The sequence below is a fragment of the Schistocerca gregaria genome, chromosome 1 (genome assembly GCF_023897955.1).
Source record: "Schistocerca gregaria isolate iqSchGreg1 chromosome 1, iqSchGreg1.2, whole genome shotgun sequence".
Taxonomy (NCBI): Eukaryota; Metazoa; Arthropoda; class Insecta; order Orthoptera; family Acrididae; genus Schistocerca; species Schistocerca gregaria.
Window position 1 is genome coordinate 469190910 of NC_064920.1, and position 25301 is coordinate 469216210.

General features: G+C 42.5%; 1 protein-coding gene across 1 annotated transcript in view; it reads right to left on the bottom strand.

Annotated features, from left to right (window-relative positions):
• LOC126352984 (erythroid differentiation-related factor 1) overlaps nucleotides 1-25301 on the bottom strand; it is a 224218-nt gene that overhangs the window by 186869 nt on the left and 12048 nt on the right. Inside the window, exons 2-6 of the mRNA XM_050002728.1 lie at nucleotides 24262-24506; nucleotides 9893-9998; nucleotides 9601-9747; nucleotides 9184-9336; nucleotides 8014-8186 (exon numbers count right to left, since the gene is read on the bottom strand). Of these exons, the coding sequence (XP_049858685.1) occupies nucleotides 8014-8186; nucleotides 9184-9336; nucleotides 9601-9747; nucleotides 9893-9998; nucleotides 24262-24506 (824 nt within the window). The remainder of the gene's footprint in view (nucleotides 1-8013; nucleotides 8187-9183; nucleotides 9337-9600; nucleotides 9748-9892; nucleotides 9999-24261; nucleotides 24507-25301) is intronic.

Sequence of the window (25301 nt, forward strand, 5' to 3'; positions counted from 1 at the left end):
ATATCTCCTGAACAGCCCGCTCATCAAGATACATGGGACAATCTCGAGAGGAGGCGGCTTGGCCAGCATTGCAGTTGTTGCAGCAGGGAGAAAGAAGTGGACAATTGCCCTTGTGCACGTGTCTACCACAGGAGATACATTTGGTTGTGTCGAAAAGATGTTCTAGTGTGTTTGAAATGATGACACTGGTAGCTACACATCGAACTGTGGTAATTTCATAGCCTGCTTGGATCATGAACCGAAGCACCATGCTATCAAAGATAAGAAAAAGAGTGTCTGTGGCTACTAAGGAGGAATCTACCTTTCTCATCACTCGATGGATGGCATTGCCACCCTGATTAGAGGTCAGACCGTCGATTAGCCTAGTGTAAATAACACCACGGGAAGGATTCAGATTTGTATAGGCCTTGACATGAACAGGATAGCAATGTAGAAGTCAGGTGGCAAGCAGTTGTTGTGCTTGAGAATCAGAAGTAGTCTTCAAAAGCGAAGTGCCATTCCGTAAACAAGAGCAGGTTTTCACGGAGCCCACAATTGCATCAATGCCTTTCTAAATAATAAACAGATTTAGCTTTCCAAAGGACTGACTATCTTCAGTACGTGAAACCACGAAGAACCATTGTGCAGCTGGAAGCATCTTTGAATCATTAGCCTCATTCGGTTTATGTTTCGTAGACATGGATTATGAATATGACAGGTTCACTGCCAGAAAATCCCTCACAATTGCCAGCACCTCCAATGGCACACTCCTTCCAGCTGGGGGCTCCCTTCACAGGGGAGGAGGTGTGCACCTGCCTTAGGTGATTGTTCACACCTCCCAAACACCTGGCAGAGGGACCAATCGGCAATTTGGGAAGGTAGCAGCTCAGACAATCACCCCCCCCCCCCCCCCAGGCCTGGCCTGTACCAGGGGATATGTGCAAACCCTACCTGTTGACCCGGAGCTGGGAATTAAGCGTTACCCAGTCACCTGTTACGCGTCAGACATGTGGGCCAGCCTTCAGGAGCACACAGGGAGGGAGAAGAAAAAGAGGAATGAGAAGAAAAGGGAAACAAAGAAAGGAAATTGGAACAAAAAACAGTGATAAGACTGTTCTTATGTCAGCTACAGACAATATGGAACATTTCCAATAACAAGGGAGGGGAAAAAGAATAGCAAGAGGATAGACATGCAGCAGGGAAAGGAAAGGATGCTGCAAAGGCTGGGGCCTCACGGTAGTCAAGCACAAGTCTGCCAAAAGTGGCAAGACCCCTGGGAGGGGGGAGGGGGAGGGAAGGAGGGGCGGGGAATCTGCATTGTGACAGCCTGCCCACAACCAATGAAGTGGCACCACAGGTCTCTCTTTCTCTATGACTCCCTTCCCCCATCCCCCGGCCCAGCAACTTTGGGAATGTATTCATGCTGATTTTGCAGGCCCATTCCTTAACTCCTTTTGGCTTGAAGTAGTTGAAACTCTCTCAAAATTTCTTTATGTGGTTTGTTGCCTGTCCACATCCATAGCAGCTACGGTCAGGGGGCAGGGATCTCTCAAAGATATTTCCCTTAGAACGATTGCTGTATGAAGTTAGCATCTCAAGATTTAGGAAAATTTATGAACAAAGTGTGTCATCTGGCATGTTGTGACCCCTCCCTTTCAATCCCAGTCCAAAGGATAGGTGTAATGGCTGATCCATACATTTAAAACCCAGATAAAAAAATATATCACTCATATCTTCTCCCAAGGAAGCCCTCAATACATTCCTTGGTTCATATAGGTTCACTCCAGTTGGCATTGCAGCCGGTGTTGTTGAATCACAGCTGCCAGCTATGTATGCTGTTTCATCTACTCTGGCCAATTCCCAGCTACCCACTGGCACCCAACTCACAGTGATTCCACCCAGGTTCTGCCATCCGGGCCCACAAGTTTGGATTGTGCCCTAAGTGAATATCAGCAGTCATCCATCCATCACTACAAGGTTACTGCCTCTGTGTCATGCGCAACTCCGATGGTTTGTTGTCACAACTCTACAACCAGCTCCGTCCACATGTGACCTAGTCCCCCTTAAACATCCCAACAACCACCACCACCACATGTGACCAACCTCGCACCAGAGAACCCTTCACCCCCAATGGCCGCCTCCACCATCTGCGTCAGCACCCGTGCCATGCTGCATGCCTCCTTCAGGCTCCGGCACCACTTCACTATGTGTGCTGCCACCGTCAGGTGGAGTAGCCAATGCCGGGCAATCTCCGTCTCTGCAGTCCCTGTCACCTCTGCCACCGCCTTCTCTACTGACTCCATTGCCGAGTACCTACCTGGATGTGGACACAGATACAGCACCATCACCAATAGTGCTCCCTTACAGCCTCTCGAGGGCAATGGGCAACCATGCCTGTCTGCACCCATGCCATTTCAGACCATATTCTCCTGTGACAGCACCACACCTGCTCCAGCGGTCATCACCTACCGAGGAAGATATGGAAGTAGACATCTCCACAGTGAACACTTTTCACCAAGGGGGATGGACCGCTGTAAGCTTATAGCGTGTGCATGTAATTAAACAGTGTGCAATAAAAGTGCCTCCATGGCCGACCTAAAGAGGTCACTTCACAACCTGCAGAGATGCGCACAAAGCGCTGTGCTGTATGCACAACAGCCCAATTAAAACCTACTATTCCAGGCCCTCAGTCTCACTTTTATTTATTTGCCTATTGTATGCTCTCCAATGTGAATATATACCAATGTGTTTTCACCTATGACTATGGTATCTGGCCACAGCTATAACACAAAATACGGACACAGAAACTACAACATGTGTTAACAAGCTGCGCACATAAAAAAGTTACAGTGCAACTTCAATTTCGCGTTCTTTGCATATCTATGCCATAAATTTGCATCCCCTGCAAAAACCCATAATATCAATGCTGAAAATAACATGATTTGATTTTATTTCTACTAACATTCACCTCAATTCTACATTCTTACTCAATTTCTTGTTTGACTTTGTCCCATTTTCTTCTTACTGACATTTGATGTGACTGAACGCGTTACACGTGGCACAAAAGACAGATGATTCACACCATGGATGGTGAAAAAGTTAAGACGTGAGAGAGGGAATGCTGATGTAATCCGCAATCAGTTTTGCCAGTACAACTTGCAACATTTAGCTTCACCAGGCAATTATGATACAATTAGTGTCAGGTTATGGCAACAACGGGAAAACAGGACAGTTGATTCGAAGCATTCTGGACCAAGACAATACATGAGGAAGGGGTCCAGCTGTCACCTTTCCTTGTGCCACTTATAACTCAGTCTTGTCTTTTTGCATGTATTTCCAATATACTGTACTCAGCAACAAGACTGATCATCAACCTTTTAAATTCAAGAAAATGTCAGCCATTTCTGGCTAGCGAGCTCTTATTGGATGGTGACTTGCTACGTCACCCTACAGCCAGCGCAGCCACCACACCACACTAAAGCCACTTTTACATGAGGGACTTACGGGACAAAATTGGTAACATGAAGTGCCTGCGCATTTTGTACTTGCACACAAATCAGTGACCAAGGATGAAGCAAGTGACATCAATAACCTACAGATTGTGCCGAGTGTGAAGTTCTACATTTCTGAGTATGCTAAACACTGTGCATGAACAGTGGTATATCTGCTAGTATTGGGAGAGCCATCTGGATTATTCCCTCCACCATCAGATTTTCTGAACTGTGGAGATGGGAGTTATCCTTACAACACATTCTCTGTTCCCACAATTATTCCAGCCTCAACCTACAGTAACACACTGTCCTCACATCCTCCAACCATGAGTTCCCTCCCCCTCTATCTTATCATCTCCTCCCCTCTCTCATCTCCCACCATGTTTATTTGCCGTCCTCTGGCAATGCACCCACTCATCTTTCACAGCTCCTCTCTTTTTTCCCCCACCTCCCTGCCCCACAACCTCCTGACACTGCACCAGTTGGTATTCTAGGCCCTGTACACTCCACCAGACATAGTTCGTCTCTCCCCCCCACCCGTATACTACTATTCCTTTCTCCTTCCACTCCTCTCCCTCCACTCCCCGCCCCTTCCCCTTCCCATTCTCCACCCCTGTTCCCTCCAGATTCCTGCTTGCATCCCAGAAGATAGTTGCATTCTGGCCCAAGATGCTGGAGCTGGCAGTCATGTGTGCATGAGGTGAGCTTGCTTGTGTGTATGAATGATGTATGTCTCTCTTTTACTGACGAAGGTTGTGGCTGTAAGCTTTATGCAAGTGTCTTAATTGTGCCTGTCTGCAACCTAATGTGTCTTCTCTATGGTAAGTAGCAAATCTGTGTTTTCCTGCACTGCTGATATTCCTAAACATACAGATGCTATAAAGCACTTTTTCCTGTTATTTAATAGGAAAAAATAATAAAAAAAGTGCTGATGATATTGCAACTCTAGTGAAACATGTCTGTATGGAAAATAAGAAAGATCTGTGTTTGCTCCAAAACTCAAATTTTAGATCCAGAAGGTATTCACAAAGTTTTCTGGAACAACTTACCATTAAAGCTCTTTAGCTCTTAAAGGCTCTGATCTTGATTATATCAAAATGTGTTGCAGTGATCAGTCTGCTGAGATATGGTATTAGAGATCACTAAGGCTACATTCACAGCAGCAAAGACAATGGTCATCAGATGCCTTCATTACAAGTCACTTGGCAACATCGGCCAACAGGTTGGTCAAAGGACAACTGATCACCTTCATTAGTTTTTGGCGGGATTAAAGAAGTTAGATTCTATTCTGACCAATATCTGTAGTGAAAAGAATGTGGTGAGCACTGTACACTCTTTTCTCAGTTACTGGGCTAACCAGACAAGCTTCACAACTATTAGTGATGAATTGAGAAATGTTCTATTTCAAACTCAACATGATTTGTGGTGACAATGAAAAGCAAAACAAACACCTTGCACAACTTAAAATATTTTCAGCTGAACAGATACATGTCAATTAACCTTCAATGACTGTCATTCAGCATATCTGGGAAAGACAAACATAAATTTTAGAATAAGGTTCTCTAAACACCGGAAGTACTGATAACTGCAAAAACATACACAACATTTGTAAAAGCACGTCACATAACAGAATCATGATCATACTGGAATAGAAACACCAGCAAGCATTAATAATAATTCACAGATAAGTAATGTTCTACTACCACAACCAAAAAATATCTACCACAGTCGTTTTGCACATCAGAATGACATATGTCACCTTTCTCACTTGAACATGTAATTGTTTGAGGTTACAATCTAGGCCTAAAATTTCTAATACAGATTTTGCTCGGGTTGCAGATAACATACTGCAAAAAATATAGATGTGCCTGAAATGACTAGATAGCGATGGAACATATGTACTGCAATCTATGGTAAGATTTAACTAATCAATATTAAATTGTTAAGTTGTTTGGAACTTATGGTTTCCAATAAAGTAGTGATTTGAGACCATAAATTCTGAGACATATCCCTGTTGTTATATTTCTCATCCTCAGGATGCCACAAATTCCTTCTTTGTAGTATTAAGCTTACAAGTTTGTCGCAATTCAGGATTCCTTGTGTAAAAGTTGACCAATTCAACCAAAGAAAACAAACTGATTTGAATTTTGCTGATTGTTGTCCGAAGTTTCTACATTCAGGTTTCGAAATCAGTAGTACCAAGACAGCACTAATATTGCAGTACTGAATTGAAAGGATTGGCCCTCTTTGGCCAATGTTTGTTGGTGGCAGGTTGCCTGGTTGTCAGTGACCCTTTAACTGAAGCCTAAGTTGTGCACACTTGCTTAGGAGCAATTTTCATTAATTAGATAAAATAATTGTGTTTCTCCTGGTTGTGTACTGCGAAAATGTGATAGGCTCACCACAATCTGGCATTAAAATCTCCTAAGACCATTATTTTGTCATTTTTGTATATATGAGGCATAATGATGATGATATAAACTATGACTAGAGCTCCTCTTTGGTCTCAATTTCTCCTACCAAAATGGAAATACAGAAATGTTCGTTTTTGTTAGTTTAACTTCAGTCTCATAAATATGAGTCAACTGTTTACGTCATCAGTAATTTTCAAGATATATTTGAGTAAATCACTCTCAACAGCAAAATCTACTTTATCAATGCCAGACTTCTCCAAATGTTTCTCTTTCCAGAACAACATGTCTGGGTCTTAAGACATCTAAGCCATGTTGACAATATATCATTTACGATCAAAAGCAATACGGATTGTTCAGAACCATGGGTTATCAATTTTGAGGTTGTCTAGCAAAATCATAATATTCCATGTTACAATATATGTTTTATAGCCAAAGAGAAATCAAGCTACTGGAAACAGTTTTCTAGTCAAAAAGTAGAGAGGCTCTGGAGATGTTTCAGTCACCTTTGCTACTCCGTTCATACACGGAAGTTGAATATGTTGTACTACTACATTATTGAGACATTTGATATTTAGAGCAACTGTATTGTTAGAGTTCTGTTGTCCAGATTTGTACAGTAGGAAGGACCATCGCGTATTTATCAAAACAGATAATGCAATTTAAAAACTTCATGTGACTGATGAAGATTGGTAACAATCAAAATTAGTAGCAATAACAGAAGTCTTTATAACAGCTAATGGTGGTAAAATATGATTTTCAACATACATATCCAAGCTGTGGGGCACACACTACTGAAAAATAACTTTCTACATGTGATCTACACTCAAAAAATGTCCCATTTCTTGGAAATGCTAACAGAAAATTTCTCATGAAGTGTTATGTAATAGTAAGAATCCGAGGAAGGGTAGTGCTTACAGAAAATGCTTGACAATTAAAATACTAAGCAATAGAAAAATCCCTTTGCAACTGCACAAAAGAAATGAATAACACTTTCCTGAGCCTATGTGGCAATCTAAAAACCCAAGAAAATTATATTCATAATCTTAGTTACCTTCCAATTGTACCACATTCCAGCAACAAAAATGTTCATCCAATTATTATTCAAAATTTTGAAGTTCTGCCATACCTTAAAAAACTGAAAATTATTGGCAAGCTATTGCTAGCAGGCTCAATGAATTCAAAGAATGAGCTCTACTCTAAACATTTAAACTGTGAATAATTACTGATGAATCAATATGTTCTCTCATATACTGGACGTTCCAAAATTACACCAACAAACTTCAAAGTGATGTAGAAAGTGTCTTGAGAAACAAAATGAAGACAGGAACCCGTGTCTGGAAACGTCATCCAATGCCAAAGTTGTAAGTGCTAGCACTTGCATATATATGCACAGACAGGTTTGATTCAATGATGATGATGATACAAATTTTCTGGGGTGATGGAGAAGGATAAATGTATAAATGAGAGATGAGGGTCCGAAAACGAACAAGTTGAAAGTTTTAAGTGAAAATTGTTTTGATACCTCCGACACTTGAATACATGTACCAGCACTTTTGTTGTTACGACTATAGGGTAGGCAACTTTCAGAGGTGATAGAATGGACCAAAACAAGAAAGACATGTTCAGTAAATGTTGGCTCTAAAATGAATACCTTCAGAGTTTTGAGCATTTATTCAACAGAAGTGACAAGCTTCACAGTAGCAAAGATGAACAATTGCTCACAGCTCCTCAGGTACGCATTTTAGGGCCCATGTTTATGGGACCTTTTTTGTCACCTCTGGAAGTTGCTTGCCCTAAAATCTTAGCAACACTACTACTGATACACATATTCCATTGTAAGAGGTAGCACAATGATTTTCACTTATAACTTCCGACTCGTTCGTTTCTATGCCAGGGTCCCTTACTTTAAATTTATTCATTTATTCTTCTCCATTGTCCCCAAAAGTTTCTATCATGATCAAGGTATCACAGGCACTGGTGCCTTAACTTCGACGCTCTGTAGAGTCATTGGCTGACATGTCCGGACAGGGGTTCTGTCCACATTTTGTGCCTTAAGATACATTCTATATCCCCTTGATATTTGTTACTGTAATTTAAAAACACACTGTACATAAAAATCCACAATTTACCTCAGCCTGAGACTTATACAAGGATGAGTTGTTCCTCCAAAAATTGGCATGTCAGTACCAATAAGCATCTGGATGTCCTCAAATGTCCACAGAACATTGCGAGTAAATTTGTGATTTGATAATGGGTCAGGGAGCTGTTCTTCAAATTGAGGATCAGGCAGTGGTGGCCAAACCTAAAACACACACAGAAAAGACCTGTAAGGCTTTACTGCGCACAAGTACTAGTTACAATGGAAAAGGCGATACAAATACTGACAAAGTACATACTTATTTCATACACTACAAGTATTTGGTGTCAAGAAAACAGTCCTCAGTAAGAGACACATTTGACCACTGAAGAGACTACATTACTTCAGAACATAAGATGTGCATCAAAGTGTGTTCTTATTGCCTTCATCAGACTTACTTCGCAAATCTGCAATAGGTATGCTGGGAAATCTGTTTCATGAAATACAACCTACAAAGCACCATGAAACACATAAGAACACAAATTCTGTTCAAAATTCATCCCAAAAACTTCTGATAATGGTTTTCACAGAACACAAGCTTCACTACCTCAAATCAATATCAATAAACAAAATGAAGAGCTAACAGAATTGTTATTCCTGTATTCACACTGAAAAAAGAAAAAATGACCAAATGCTCATGACAAACCATTCCAATGAAATAATTATTTTCCTTATTTCAATACACTTTGAAATTACAGAATATATTTTGTCCTGTGATATTAACACAAACCTTTGGGTGAACACCTGTGGTCATAATTTTACTTAGTGTTACTATAAATATTTCTGCCAGTTGTCCAAATTAATGTCTCTATTTGCATAATAGAGCACAAAACACACTTAAAACCATGTATAATGCAAATATGCAGCATGTACAATTCTGGTAACGTTTCTATACCCTGATACAAATGAGACCTAACACATTACCCTTGGTCAACTACATCTAGTTTTGTTTTTTAAATGGATTTTGGTTACATTTCTATTACAAACCAATTGAAGCTTCTGGAATGTAAAAGCAATACCACTATTCATGGTTCAAATAAGAGATGGAATTTAAAACTGTTCACTATTCTCACAATCAATTAAGCCAAAAGTGACAATATAACAAACTGAGGGTTGTTTTGCTTCATTTCCACTTCAACCAACATGTTCTTACAACAGTTACCTCAGCAACAGGCATGGAATCTGCAGGCTGCAGATCTTCCTTTTGTGGTGACCCTGGTTCAGTAACTGCTAAGCTGTGGTACAGAAACTTGGACACTAGGCTCTTCTGCTGAAGAGCATATCGGCTCTTATCCTTATGTACAACAATCTTCTCCTGTAATGATGATTTTAAAAATTTAAATGTAATTATTTCTTATACTCCCCACAATTATTTGCTACTAATGGGAGCTATTTATTTATAGTATGAGATGCCAGAGACATTATTCATATATCACTGGAATTCTAGAAAATAAACTGAACTGATAAATCCAAAGGAACCGAAATCGCAGTGGCATTATGAAAGTAGTGTCATTAGAAATCAGAATCACCATGCAGGAAGAGCAGAAGGAAGCAGGAGATGGAGAGGGAGAGAGCATACCTTGTCTCCAAGAGATTGGAACACGTGTTCATAGAAGAACTTTTTCAGCCATTTCCATTCGGATTCAGCTGTCCGCAAAAGATGTTTGTGTATATCAAATTCATCTATCAGCAATGTATTTTCTATTCGATGTACCATCATGCTCACCTAGAATGGGTATTACTTTTAAAAACATCAAAGTGCACAATGATTTATGTTCACATTGTTGGTAAGATTATGTCTGCAAACACTTTCCTGCTTGCTGTACAGCAAGCACATGTACTACCATTTCAACATTTTTTTCTGTACTTACTGGACCTTTACTGTATGGGATCTTGAGTAAATTTTTTATATTTTCAGCATCTGATACAACATCCACTTCTCCAACACAATCTGGGAACATATGAGCCATGCAGAAACTGCAGGAAAGATAGTAAATATATCTGATTAGACAATGGAAAGTTTATGCAGAAGAGAGATAATGTCAACTTTGTAGAAAGAAAATATGCATTTCTATAAAATCATGTTTTAAAGTAAGAAATTCAAAAATTAATATAATTAAACATCAATAAATATAGGAAACATTGAGCAAACTTTCTATAATATGTTCATTTATGATTACGTTGCTTTCAGTTTTGACTTTCTTGCACATACAACTGGAATTTAAAAAATAACTGATGTTAAATTAAACTTATCAGGCACTGGTATTCCATTCCCTTGGTGGTGAAGGTTCACATGTTTGTGTCACCCAATTGAAAGTCAATAAGCATATCATCTCCCCCCCCCCCCCCCCCCCTCCCCCCACGAAGAATGAACCTTGCTGTTGGTGGGGAGGCTCGCGTGCCTCAGCGATACAGGTGGCCGTGCCATAGATGCAATCACAACGGAGGGGTATCTGTTGAGAGGCCAGACAAACGTGTGGGTCCTGAAGAGGGACAGCAGCCTTTTCAGTAGTTGCAGGAGCAACAGTCTGGATGATTGACTGATCTGGCCTTGTAACACTAACCAAAACGGCCTTGCTGTTCTGGTACTGCGAACGGCTGAAAGCAAGGGGAAACTACAGCCGTAATTTTTCCCGAGGGCATGCAGCTTTACTGTGTGGTTAAATGATGATGGCGTCCTCTTGGATAAAATATTCCGGAGGTAAAATAGTCCCCCATTCGGATCTCCAGGTGGGGACTACTCAAGAGGACATCATTATCAAGAAAAAAAAAACTGACATTGCACGGATCGGAGCGTGGAATGTGAGATCCCTTAATTGGGCAGGTAGGTTAGAAAATTTAAAATAATAAATGGATAGGTTAAAGTTAGATATAGTGGGAATTAGTGAAGTTTGGTGGCAGGAGGAACAAGACTTTTTATCAGGTGAATACAGGGCTATAAATACAAAATCAAATAGGGGTAATGCAAGAGTAGGTTAATGAATAAAAAAAATAGGAGAGCAGGTAAGCTACTACAAACAGCACAGTGAACACATTATTGTGGCCAAGATAGACACGAAGCCCACACCTACTACAGTAGTACAAGTTTATATGCCAACTAGCTCTGCAGATGAAGAAATTGATGAAATGTATGATGAGATAAAAGAAATTATTCAGGTAGTGAAGGGAGACGAAAATTTAATAGTCATGGGTGACTGGAATTCGACAGTAGGAAAAGGAAGAGAAGAAAACGTATTAGGCGAATATGGATTGGGGCTAAGAAATGAAAGAGGAAGCCACCTGGTAGAATTTTGCACAGAGCATAACTTAATCATAGCTAACACTTGGTTCAAGAATCATGAAAGAAGTGACCTCTGAAATTTTCCCGGCGTATTTGTTCTTCTAATAATTTCTGGGTATGCAGCCCGATCCCGTCGACATTCTGCCACGATATTTCAGCCCAGAGACGTCCGGCCATCATCAGGTGAGTACACAACTACTGAAGAGCCCAGGTGCAGTCGCGGTATTTATGCCGATTCTCGCGCACGTGTTGACATGCGCGGCATAGCCGAGTTGTACGTGCTGCCCTTGGTGGTGAAAGTAAAAGATCATCTAGTCATTGAGTATCAAATGACACTGTCTATTCTACTGTAAATGTATAATTTTAATAACAGGATTCCAGTTTTTATACAGTTGAAAGCCGTTGTCACGATTTATAAGATTATCGGCAAGACGTATTTCCACTGATTCCTTGATTACGGAATCCCAAAATCCGGAAACCAGAGATAAAGTTTTTGTTCCGTTGTATTCCATTGAATGTCCCAATGAAATACAGTGCTCTGCTACTGCCGATTTTGACAGTTGCCGCAGACGGGTGTATCTTTCATGATCTGTACATCGTTCATGGACAGTTCTTGTCGTCTGGCCAATATATGCAGAGCCACATTCACAGGGAATTTTGTAGACGCCTGCTTTCTTCAGTTGTAAATCATCTTTAACGGATCCAACGAGGGCCCAGTTCTTTGCTGGTGGACGGAAAATAACCTTGATTTTATTCTTCTTCAGTAATCGGCCTATTTTCGACGACACATTACCGGCGTACGGAAGAAATGCAGTTGATCAAAAGTCGTCATCAGCGTCCTCAGTACGCTGCTTCTTATGACAGTTGTGCATGGCCTTTCTTATTTGGCGTGAAGTGTAGCCATTCTCTTTAAAAACCTTCTCCAAGTGTTCTAATTCTGCGTGGAGGTTTTCATCGTCCGATATTACATACGCTCGATGTATTAAGGTACTGAGAACACCGGCTGTTTGTGCTGGGTGGTGACAGCTTGACGCCTGGAGATACAGATCTGTACACAGAATGTGCTAATGAACCATCATTTTTACGGCATATTAGCACATCTAGAAATGGTAAAGTGCCATCTTTTTCAATCTCCATCGTGAATTTGATGTTCTCATGTAAAGAGTTTAAATGATGAAGGAATTTCTCCAGTTCCTGTCTGCCATGAGGCCATGCAACAAAAGTATCATCTACGTACTGCCAGACGACTGTAGGCTTTAAGACAGCAGACTCAAGTGCTTTCTCCTCAAAGTCCTCCATAAAGAGATTAGCTACCACAGGGGACAAAGGGCTCCCCATGGTGACGCCGTCTGTTCGTTCAAAGAATTCGTCATTGAATAAAAAGTACGTTGAGGAGAGTATATGTTCAAACAAGGCTGTGATTTCTGCACTGAATAAGTTACCAATAAGATGTAACGATTCCATTAAAGGCACTTTGGTAAATAGTGAGACCACATCAAAGCTGACTAATAAATCCGAGCTGCTAAGCTTAACTTCCTTCAAGCGACTGACAAAATCCTCGGAATTACGTATATGGTGGCAACACTTACCCACATACGGCTTTAGTAGTGAGTTTCCGGATTTTGGGATCCCGTAATCAAGGAATCAGTGGAAATACGTCTTGCCGATAATCTTATAAACCGTGACAACAGCTTTCAACTGGATAAAAATTGGAATCCTGTTATTAAAATTATACATTAACAGCGGAATAGACAGCGTCATTCGATACTCAATGACTAGATGATCTTTTACTTTCACCACCAAGGGCAGCACGTACAACTCGGCTATGCTGCGCATGTCAACACATGCGCGAGAATCGGCATAAATACTGAGACTGCTCCTGGGCTCTTCAGTATCTGTGTACTCACCTGATGATGGCCGGACGTCTCTGGGCCGAAATATTGTGGCAAAATGTCGACGGGATCCGGCTGCATACCCGGAAATTATTAGAAGATCATGAAAGAAGGTTGTATACATGGAAGAACCCTGGAGATACTAAAAGGTATCAGATAGATTATATAATGATAAGACAGAGATTTACGAACCAGGTTTTAAATTGTAAGACATTTCCAGGGGCAGATGTGGACACTGACCACAATCTATTGGTTATGACCAGTAGATTAAAACTGAAGAAACTGAAAAAAGGTGGGTATTTAAGGAGATGGGACATGGATAAACTAAAAGAACCAGAGGCTGTACAGAGTTTCAGGGAGAGCATAAGGGAACAATTGACAGGAATGGGGGAAAGAAATACAGTAGAAGAAGAATGGGTAGCTTTGAGGGATGAGATAGTGAAGGCAGCAGAGTATCAAGTAGGTAAAAAGACGAGGGCTAGTAGAAATCCTTGAGTAACAGAATAAATATTGAATTTAATTAATTGATGAAAGGAGAAAATATGAAAATGCAGTAAATGAAGCATGCAAAAAGGAATACAAACATCTCAAAAATGAGGTCGACAGGAAGTGCAAAATGGCTTAGCAGGGATGGCTAGAGGACAAATGTAAGGATGAAGAGGCTTATCTCACTAGGGGTAAGATAGTACTGCCTAGAGGAAAATTAAAGAGACCTTTGGAGAAAAGATAATCACTTGTATGAATATCAAGAGCTCAGATGGAAACCCAGTTCTAAGCAAAGAAGGGAAAGCAGAAAGGTGGAAGGAGTATATAGAGGGTCTATACAAGGGCGATGTACTTGAGGACAATATTATGGAAACAGAAGAGGATGCAGATGATGATGAAATGGGAGATATGATACTGCGTGAAGAGTTTGACAGGGCACTGAAAGACCTGAGTCAAAGCAAGGCCCCGGGAGTAGACAACATTCCATTACAACTACTGACGGCCTTGGGAGAGCCAGTCCTGACCAAGCTCTACCATCTGGTGAGCAAGATGTATGAGACAGGCAAAATACACTCAGACTCCAAGAAGAATATAATAATTCCAATCCCAAAGAAAGTAGGTGTTGACACATGTGAAAATTACCGAACTATCAGTTTAATAAGTCACAGCTGCAAAATACTAACACGAATTCTTTACAGACGAATGGAAAAACTGGTAGAAGACGACCTCAGGGAAGATCAGTTTGGATTCCGTAGAAATGTTGGAACGCGTGAGGTAATATTGACCTTACGACTTATCTTAGAAGAAAGATTAAGGAAAGGCAAACCTACGTTTCTAGCATTTGTAGACTTAGAAAAAGCTTTTGACAATGTTGACTGGAATACGCTCTTTCAAATTCTAAAAGTGGGAGCGGTAAAACAATAGGAACGAAAAGCTATTTACAATTTGTACAGAAAAGAGATGGCAGTTATAAGAGTCGAGGGGCATGAAAGGGAAGCAGTGGTTGGGAAGGGAGTGAGACAGGGTTGTAGCCTCTCCCCGATGTTATTCAATCTGTATATTGAGCAAGCAGTAAAGGAAACAAAAGAAAGATTCTGAGTAGGTATTAAAATCCATGGAGAAGAAATAAAAACTTTGAGGTTCGCCGATGACACTGTAATTCTGTCAGAGACAGCAAAGGACTTGGAAGAGCAGTTGAACGGAATGGACAGTGTCTTGAAAGGAGGATAAAAGATGAACATGAATAAAAGCAAAACGAGGATAATGGGATGTAGTCGAATCAAGTCGGGTGATGCTGAGGGAATTAGATTAGGAAATGGGACACTTAAAGTAGTATAGGAGTTTTGATATTTGGGGAGCAAAATGACTGATGATGGTCGAAATATAGATGATACAAAATGTAGACTGACAATGGCAGGGAAAGCGTTTCTGATGAAGACAAATTTGTTAACATCGAGTATAGATTTAAGTGTCAGGAAGTCGTTTCTGAAAGTATTTGTATGGAGTGTAGCCATGTGTGGAAGTGAAACCTGGACGATAAATAGTTTGGACAAGAAGAGAATAGAAGCTTCTGAAATGTGGTGCTACAGAAGAATGCTGAAGATTAGATTAGTAGATCACATAACTAATGATGAAGTATTCAATAGAATTGGGGAGAAGAGGAGTTTGTGGCATAACTTGACAAAAAGAAGGGACCGGTTAGTAGGACATGTTCTGAGGCATCTAGGGATCACAAATTTAGCATAGGAGGGCAGCGTGGAGTGTAAAAATCGTAGAGGGAGACCAAGAGATGAATAAACTTGGCAGATTCAGAAGGATGTATGTTGCAGTAAGTACTGGGAGATTTAGAAGCTTGCACAGGACAGGGTAGCATGGAGAGCTGCATCAAGCCAGTCTCTGGACTGAACACCACAACAACAACAAGCATATCAAGATGAAGTCAGTCTCTCCCGATAAAAACCTCTGTAAACTGCAAAAACTGACCACCGACATCAATCTAAGTTGCTTGAATAAAGATTGAACAAATCTGACACACAAGTAGCCAAAATGGCAACTATAAAGTTTGCACCAGCCTGGGAGTCACAAGACATTTACAATAGCATTAGAAAAAATTTGAACACACATCCCAAATGAATCCAACCTTCGACTTATAGAACAGTGTAGCAGCAATATAAGATTAACAGTTAGTATGACTGTAAAAATCAATGTTACTCCTAACTCAGTAAATAGTCACCAAATAAAGCAACAATATGAAAGAGCACTTCAGTATCACAAAGGCAGAATGATATGTCATCAGAAAATAGGTTTGTCACACTTTGAAATTTTATCTTGTAAAGTGCATGCTGTTACAACAGTAATGTGTCTGGTTACAAGCTGAATAAGAAGAGGCCACACTCACCAAAGAATAGGTATGGGACCACATAATGTAACTACAGCACAGGATGGTTGCCATCTAGACCATACTAATGGCTCAACTGACACACTGATGTTGCCTTCTGTGGGCTAGATTGGTGTCATACATACCAACAAATCTGTTTCCATTGCTGTCAAGCCACAAAAAAATATCAGACTGCAATTGGCATCTGAATACTATCATTGAATTACAAGTAACAAAATGCAGAGCTTATGGACAACTTCAACTTGTCCAACAGTGGCAGTCATTTGATCAGGCTTTATTGCATTCACTGGAGTCTTTTAAACTTTCTTTGTTTTGCTAAGCAGTTTATGAGACAAGAACTAAGTGTGATGGTTTAGGTTGTGACTGGATACAAAACATAATCTAGACTCATACATATTGAAGGCAGTCTAAACAGCAGCCAAAATATTAAGGAATTCAAAAAACTTTAAATACCTGCCCTCCTTAAAGCAGATCCACATGTCTTATTTCAGCACAATAAGGCCTAGCCAAACATGGTGAGGAATTTGTTAACTTTCTCCAAATTACAAGGCACAATTCCCTGACATGGCAACCATCAAATAAATCAGCAACTCATTTGTCAAGAAACTCCAGCAACCAGCCATATATGAACTGCATGAGATATCTCTCATGGACATATCCAAGTTCATTTCATTTCATACCATAATATTTAGAAGGTTTGATTGCAGCATGGAGTAGCTTCATATTACACTGAATTTTCAGAGTCCAGTCACATCCAATTCAACAATGGCAAAAGCCCTCAAAAATATCACATTCTTGAAAGATGCATAGAGCTTGTGCTATAGTTCCATTAAATCTGTTTCTGGCTAACAAAATCAACTTACAACCCATCTTAATGAAGGTAGATAACAGCAATGTTATCCCTCTAAATTTCTGCAGTTAAATACATTTCTAGTAATTCAATTGGTGAAGAATGATATTCCAATGGGTCTAATTGTGAAAACTGAGACTTTCCTTGGTTTTTCTGCAGATTTTCTTTCAAACAATCATCATAATGACATCATCTCCAATAAGGTCATTAAGCTTCTGGAGTATCAGGTTAGGGTATCTGTCTGGTTTGTAGATTAACCATTTTCACTTTAACAAGTACTCTCAAATTTCTGCCTTGAGCAGTACAGAATTGCATGTATTATGTATGCTTAAACAGCCTGACAATTGTACTATTAAAGAACTGTATCATCTATATCCTCAATATGGTGTACACTTTGACCCTCATCATACCTAATAATAAAACTGACCAGATATTTTGGCAAGCTGTGAGCTGGCAACCCAATGATCCTCAAGATGGGGCCGAAAGGTCATTTCAAACAATGTACTTTGAACAGCCTTCAAGGATGGAAGGCAGGAATGAAGATTAGCACTTAATGTACTGCTAATGATGGGTCACATACTTGCCACAAGCTCAGCTTGGGGAAAGAAACTGGCTGTACTTCCAAAGGAACTACCCAAGCATTCATCTTGTATGATTTAAGGAAATCATGGGAAACTTATATCTAGAAGGCTTGATGGGGTTCTGAATACAAGTCTTGTGTTTCATCATTGTGTTATCTCACTTAGTTCAGCTTTGAAGGCTTGGTTCAGGTGGCTGAGAGAACAGACTTTTAACCCTTCAAGCTGGTGATTTATGTGCTCGTGCCTAGTTGACTGGCTGTAGTATAGATGGCCAGCAGGTATAGAAATGCAGCATTTTATTTAAATTACTCTAGACCAGGAATAATTAGTTGAAATTGGTGAAATTTTCATTAATTGTTAACAAAGACATTTACTATTTTTAAAACACACATGATCACAGGTACACTTTGAAGCAATATTCAAGACAAAGCACAATCTCTTACACACTGAAGCAATATTCAAGACAAATCACAGTCTCTTCTTACGAGTTTCCAGCAGTTCTGTTTTGAGACACAGTGCGAAATTTATATGTGAATCTTTCAAACAATGGAAAATCCAGGATATTGTAATGCAAATCTTTCTTTGCCTTTACAGAGGCTTGATAAGCAAATGCAATGGGCACTGAAATAGTGTGTGTGTGTGTGTGTGTGTGTGTGTGTGTGTGTGTGTGTGTGTGTTGAGGTTTACGGGTGCTAAACAGCGTGGTCATCAGCGCCCAAACGCATAGAAACAGGAACACATGTGGTGAAGGGACGAAGATGGACACCGAACAAGGAGAACGGCTAAAAGACACAGGCCTGACGCAGTTCCAAATGCTCACATACAGAGGCAAAACAAGAGGAGAAGAAACACACTAAAAAAGGAAAGGAAACACAAGGAAAAGAGAACAGAAACCGAAGGGAAACAAGGAGGTAATCGTGACTGGCGGACCTCTTACCTAAAACCTGGGTGAGCCAGTCAACCAGCAGCACATTAAAACCCTCTCCCTAAAATCCGAGGCAACAGACTGGACAGGACACAAAACCGTACGACCTTAACCACAGTCACAAATAGAGGGCAAATCTGGTGGCAAAGAAACCACCGCCCTATGGTCAGAGAATAAAAGACAGTCAAGTAAAATGTGGCGGACAGTAATCTGGACGCCACAAGCACTGCAGATTGGGGGCTCCTCCCGACGGAGTAAAAAACCATGCGTGAAGGGACTGTGCCCGATGAGGAGGCGAGTGAGGAGAACCTCATTCCGCCTGTATGACTGGTAGGATGTACGTCATGGTCGCGTAGTGGCCTTTACCAGACGCAGCTTATTGTCAGAAACTGTCAGCCACTCCTCTACCCATTGATGCATAACACGAAAACGCAAAAGGGAGGTTACAGCATGGAGGGGGACGGCACATTCAACAACGTGAGGGAGGGAACATGCATCTTTGGCAGCCACATCCGCCAGTTCGTTTCCCCTAATACCAACGTGCCCCGGCACCCAGCAGAAAGAAACTTCCTTCCCCTGCCGTTGCAGGTGGAGTAGGGCATCATGGATGTTCTGGACGACCGTATCCGCTGGGTACAAGTGTTGCATGGTCTGAAGGGCACTCAGGGAGTCAGAACACATGAGGAACTTAAGACTGGGAACACATCTCATCTGCTCCAATGCCCGCAAGATTGCAAACAATTCAGCATCAAGGATGGTAAACGCCGCAGGAAGCCGTAACTTGACGACTCAATCAGGGAAAACAACAGCACAACCAACAGAGTCCCCCTGTTTAGAGCCATCTGTGAATACAGGTACATGGTCTGGATGCTGGTTTAAAATATCGTAAAATAAGGAGGTAAAAACAAACGCCGGAGTGCAGTTCCTCTGGTTCTCCGACAAGTCTAGAAGGATGCTGGGCCTCTGGAGCAACCAGGGAGGCAGGCGAGTAAAACCTTGTCATTGGGGGCCAACACGCTCCACACCAAGGGACTCAAGCAAATGCTTGGCACGAATCCCAAATGGTCTCGTTGCCCTGGGACGACTGGAAAAGAGACGTTCCATAGGCGGTCGGGCAACAGTAGGGAACGCAGGGGAGGTATGACAGGCAAGGAAATGACACACCCATCGCACCATGAGGAGTTTCCGCCGGATGGCGAGCGGCGGTTCCCCTGCCTCAGCACACAGGCTGGGGATGGGACTGGTACGGAAGGCACCAGTGGCCAGCCTGATACCCTCATGGTGTACTGCGTCAAGGATCTTCAGATACGAAGGCCTTGCTGATCCATACACGGTGCAAGCATAGTCAAGACGCGATCGGACGAAAGCCCTATAAAACTGCAGCAGACGCGCCCGATCTGCTCCCCAGGACCGGTGGCTCAGACACTTCAAAATATTCAGTGCCTTCAGGACCCGCGCCTTGAGGTCTTTAAGGTGAGGCAACCACGACAACTTGGAATCAAAAGTGAGGCCCAGGAACCTCACAGTGTCTCTAAAAGGAAGAACGGTGTCCCTCAGACGCAATTCAGGGGAGGTAAAAAGACGCCGAGAATGATTAAAATGAACACACACAGGTTTGTCTGCAGAAAAGGTAAAACCCGTCTTTGCAGTCCATGCCTCTAAGCGCTTTATCGTAAGCTGCAACTGCCGACTAGCAGTGACAAGACTGGAGGAAGAACAGAAAACAGCAAAATCGTCCACAAACAAGGAGCATTGGGCAGGACTCCGGATAGTGGACGTGATACCGTTAATAGCGACGGCAAAGAGGGTGCCACTTAAAACGCTGCCCTGAGGAACACCATTCTCCTGCACGAACAAATCAGATAGCACATTACCAACCCGATACCGAAAGAGGCGGTGAGAAAGAAAGGACCGAATGAAGATGGGGAGACAACCACGAAAGCCCCACTCATGGAGTTGATTGAGGATAAGGCGGTGCCAAGTAGTGTCATACGCCTTATTAATGTCAAAGAAGACCCCTAGACAATGCTGGTTACGTCGTAAAGCCTGCAGGATGGCGGCCTCAAGTAGGGTCAAGTTGTCTATAGTGGAATGACATCTCCGAAAGCCACACTGAGAGGGGCTAAAGAGCTGCCTGGTCTCGAGCAGTCAAACCAGGCGCCGGTTGACCATGCGTTCCAACGTCTTCCCAACACAGCTCATCAAAGCAATACTGCGATAACTACTGGGATGCGTTCGGTCCTTCCCTGGTTTGAGGAGGGGAATCAAAATTGCCTCTCTCCACGAGTCAGGGTACGTGCCGGATAACCATATCATATTGAAACAGTTCAGGAGAACTTCCTTGGATGGCAGCAACAAGTGCTGCAGCATGCTGTACCGGATTTGATCATGACCAGGCACAATATCATGAGCCACAGACAGCGCAGAATCCAGTTCCCACATTGTGAAGGGGCAGTTATAGGGTTCAGAATTTAGAGACCGGAAGTCCAATGGACCCCTCTCGATGGCAGTGCGGTAGCGGCAGAAATCTGGATCACAGCTAATAGTGGCGGTAGGGTCTGCAAAATGCATGGCCAGTGTCTGGGCAATGTCTCTCGGCACCGTGAGGAGACATCCCTGATGCAGCAATGCCGTGACAGGTAGCTGGCTGAGTTTCCCAGAAATCCTCCAGATGGCTTCCCATACTTTCGTAGAACTAGTGGAGCGAGAGATGGAGTTCAAGAACGATTGCCATGACCGTCGTTTGCTCTGTTTAATCACTCGCCGCGCTCTGGCCCTTGCCACCCGAAAGGCCGCAAGATTGTCAGCTGAGGGACGGCACTTGAAGCGGCGCAGAGCTGCACAGCGCGCTCGGATGGCTGAGCGGCACTCAGTGGTCCACCAAGGGACAGGACGCCTCTTAGGATGACCGTGGGATTGAAAATTCAGCAGCATGGCAGATCACGGCTGTAACATGGTCTACCCATTCGTGGACGCTGGCACGGTGTTCCAAAACAGCCAGTTGGCTGAAAAGTGTCCAGTCAGCTCTGCAGAGGTGCCACCGGGGCGGCACTGGTAATGCCACAGCCTCATCCAGGAGGCGAATCCAAAGGGGGAAGTGGTCACTAGAATGGAGGTCAGCTGCAGCCTCCCACAGTGCAGAATCCGCGAGTGCTGGGGAGCAAAAGGAAAGGTCAATAGCCGATGACGACCCGGAAGCAGTACAGAAATGAGTTGGAGCACCAGAGTTGAGGAGGCACAGTTCTTCAGACATCATGAGGCTTTCCAGAATGCGACCCCTGGGGCAAGTAGTCAGAGAGCCCCATAAGACATTATGAGCGTTAAAGTCCCCCAGAAGAAGAAATGGGCGGGGGAGTTGGCTAATGAGGTCCGTGAGAGCCTCAGAGCCTATCGCATCCGGAGGCGGTAAATAAACTTAACAGACTGTGAGCCTCCGACCCACAAGAATGTCAACTGCAACTGCTTGCAAGTCGGTGACGAGAGGGAGCTCAGACGAGGGGTGCATGTCACGGACAAATACCGCAACACCACCCTTTGCCCTTTCCCCCATCAGATCATCTTTTTGATATATGGTATAGCCCCGTAAAGAAGGAGCATCAGTGGCCCGAAAATGTGTCTCTTGGAGACATAAGCACAAGGGGCACTCTCGTATAAGGAGTTGTAATTCGGCCACATGTGTCCTGAACCCATTCAGGTTCCACTGTAATATGGGAGCCAGTGATCAGGGTGGCTGAACTTTCACCCTGTCTCTGTGCTTTGGAGGAGAGACTGTACTGGCCAGAGATTTATTCCTGGGGCGAGAAGATCACCCCCAGTCGACATCAATGTCCATAAGCTCCGATGACGACCCACGGGAGATGTCAGACAGTACGATGGCCTCGTCATCGGACCGATTCTGACTAGTCTCCTCAGGTGGCAAAACCTTCACCTTCTGAGGCTTTGTCTTGGGGGGCTTAGAATGCAGAGCCTTGTCAACAGTTGGAGGTTTACTCGCCTGGGCAGAAGGCGCCATATGGGGAGAGGCAAGAAGTACCCCAATGTCAGCAACCACGGCCTTGTCTGATGTAGCGGGGAGAGCCGCAGATTGCAAAACAACCGCAGCAGCACAAGTGCACCGGCAAGCGCAGGTATTAGTGCTAACACTAGCAACCTGCGTTTGCGTAGCAACAGTGGCCAGTTGTACCGGTTTTTTGAGAGCGGAAGCGAGAGATGTTGAAAACACAGGAGGTTGCATGGCCTTAAAGAGCTTCTTGGCCTCACCATAGGGGATGCGCTTAGATGTTTTAATCTCCTGTACCTTCCGTTCTTCGAGATAGATGGGGCAGATCTGGCTCCAGACAGGGTGACTCCCAGAGCAATTCACGCACTTCACAGGTGATGAACAATCGGCTCCTTCATGGGCAGGCTGACCACATTTACCACACGTGGCTATCCCATTGCACCCCAACGTAGTATGCCCAAAGCGCTGACATTTAAAATAGCACATTGGGTTGGGGAAATATGGCCGTACTGGCAAACGTAAGAACCCCGCTTTAACATGCTCTGGGAGTCTCGGGCAACTGAACGTGAGAATAAACGAGTCGGATTTGACGAGGTCCCCATTGACTCGTTTCATAATATGCTGCACGTCAACAATACCTTCATCAGCCCACTCAGATTTTAACTCGTCCATGGGGATATCCACCTAGTCCCTACACGTCACAACACCCTTACTATAATTCAAAGTGGAGTGGAGCTCGGTCTCGACAGCGTAGTCTCCTAGACAGGTTGCTTTCCGAAGGACAGTGACTTGACGGGAACTAGAAGTCTCAACTAACAGAGTCCCATTGCGCAGTCGCTTTACAGATTTCAGTGTTCCTGCAATTCCCTCAAGACCCTTGTGGATGCAAAAGGGTGAAACCCTCTCAAAGCTACCCTCCTTCCTTTTAATAGTTATTGAGGTCTAAGGGTCCATTGCGGTCCCACGAGCAGCTAGGGAACTAAAAGTCCGCTCAGACAGAGCCCCGCGTGCCTGAGTAAGCCTTATACAACTGGGGTGCGACAGGTGCCCCAGAGGTTGCCCGCTTGCGACTGTTCCACCCCAACAGCCATGCATCTTCTAGGCGCGGAGCACACCGAAAGATTGAGGGGTTTTTATAGAGGTTGGCCTTCCTCGCAATCCAGGCGGTCAAGCCAAGATTACCATTCCCCGCAGCACACAACATTTCACCGCCGCGCCGTACGGTGGTCGCTGAAGCATGTCCGGGGGTTACGGTGACAGGACACTGGCGGCGCAGACCAGTCCCCAGCTCAGGACCCCGGGGTCGCCAAGCCCGTACTCAGCAAGTGAATGCTGAGCCCCTGGGGGAGTTGAAATAGTTAGTACTCTTCTACATATATCTATGTACCACATTATACTAGTTCAATGATATGTAACCCATTGCTGGCTTTGCTGATTATTTTCATAATAATCATTATAACACAGAACAAACTGTCATTACGCGTACACAATTGAGTATTAATAACACTCTGATGCAGTATTAACCCACATGAGCTATATGTTATGAAGCTTTAGTATAATCCGCATATTTATAACACAACTAGTGACTTTCCCTGACTTAGTATGGGTAGCACTAAATATCTATGGCCAGACGATTTGTCTGGTGTAGTGGAAATAAATTATAGACACAAATCTTCCTCATGAAGCAATCTACATATTAATGAAAATCGTACCAAAATACCTACACCAGTTCCTAAGATTAGCCTTCACATATAGGCAGAAAAATGTGATGGGGGACTAACAATTTATAATATGTAAAGATGTTAAATATAATCATCAATAAGTTCACCTAGAGAAGCCAGAAGAGTGAAAAGGAACATTCTGTAATCCATACGATTCAGCAGAGCTACTGAGCCAATTGGATGGTGGTAGATTTAAATTAGTATTGCACTGGAGTCTTGCAAAGTTGGCTGGTGCTTGCACTGTAGTATACTTGACAACTGCTGTTGATTTTACTGGTTTTCTTGGAGAGTCGGGTGACGGGCAGTTCCGCCAATCATCATCAACCTCTTCAGTCTTCTCATCTTTGTTATTCTAAAACAAAAATAGTTTGTTATTAAAAGAAATTTATATTTACTTCGAGATAAGGTGTAATTCATATTACAGAGAAAACATAGTGTCTGAAAATCAACACTAATTATTAGAGAGTAATCATAAATCCCTCACTTGACCACAATTTACCTTCTCTAGTGTCTTCAAAATTCCATAAATCTCTGTAATACACACTGCAAATTCTTCAGGGTAGCATATTCCAAAGAAATTATAATCATTACTCATATTGGGAGATAACTTTTCAATGTCAGCATTATAATCAAATATGGTATATATACATGTATGATGGTCCCTCACAATCTTTTAAAGATTGTCAATCTTATGACAATAATTTCTTAAGGACATGTTTTTAGGCACTAGTGCTCATCATCAGGTATCAACACACATGAATCAATAAAACATTATTTTTGCTACTAATATTATTAACTAGACTATCACTAATTTATTCAGTTGCCAGGCATACAAAAACTAGGGTAGACACTCAGAATCACAGCAGGGGCCATACATGCACTAAGTGACTAGCATAGTACCACCAAAAACAAGTACATGATAGCATGTCTTCTGGCAATCAATACACCATTTTTCCATTTCTTTATAAGAAGGCACACATTCTAAATCTAACTGAAATCCTTGTAACTATCTAGTAATTAGTAAAACAGCATGAATAATACTAAGAAAGAGTAAATTGCTGCCAACAATCTTCTCAGCAATGATTCAGAAGCTTATAATAATTGTAGGTTAACAAACAATCCAGCAACCTGATGAAAAAGCATGGGT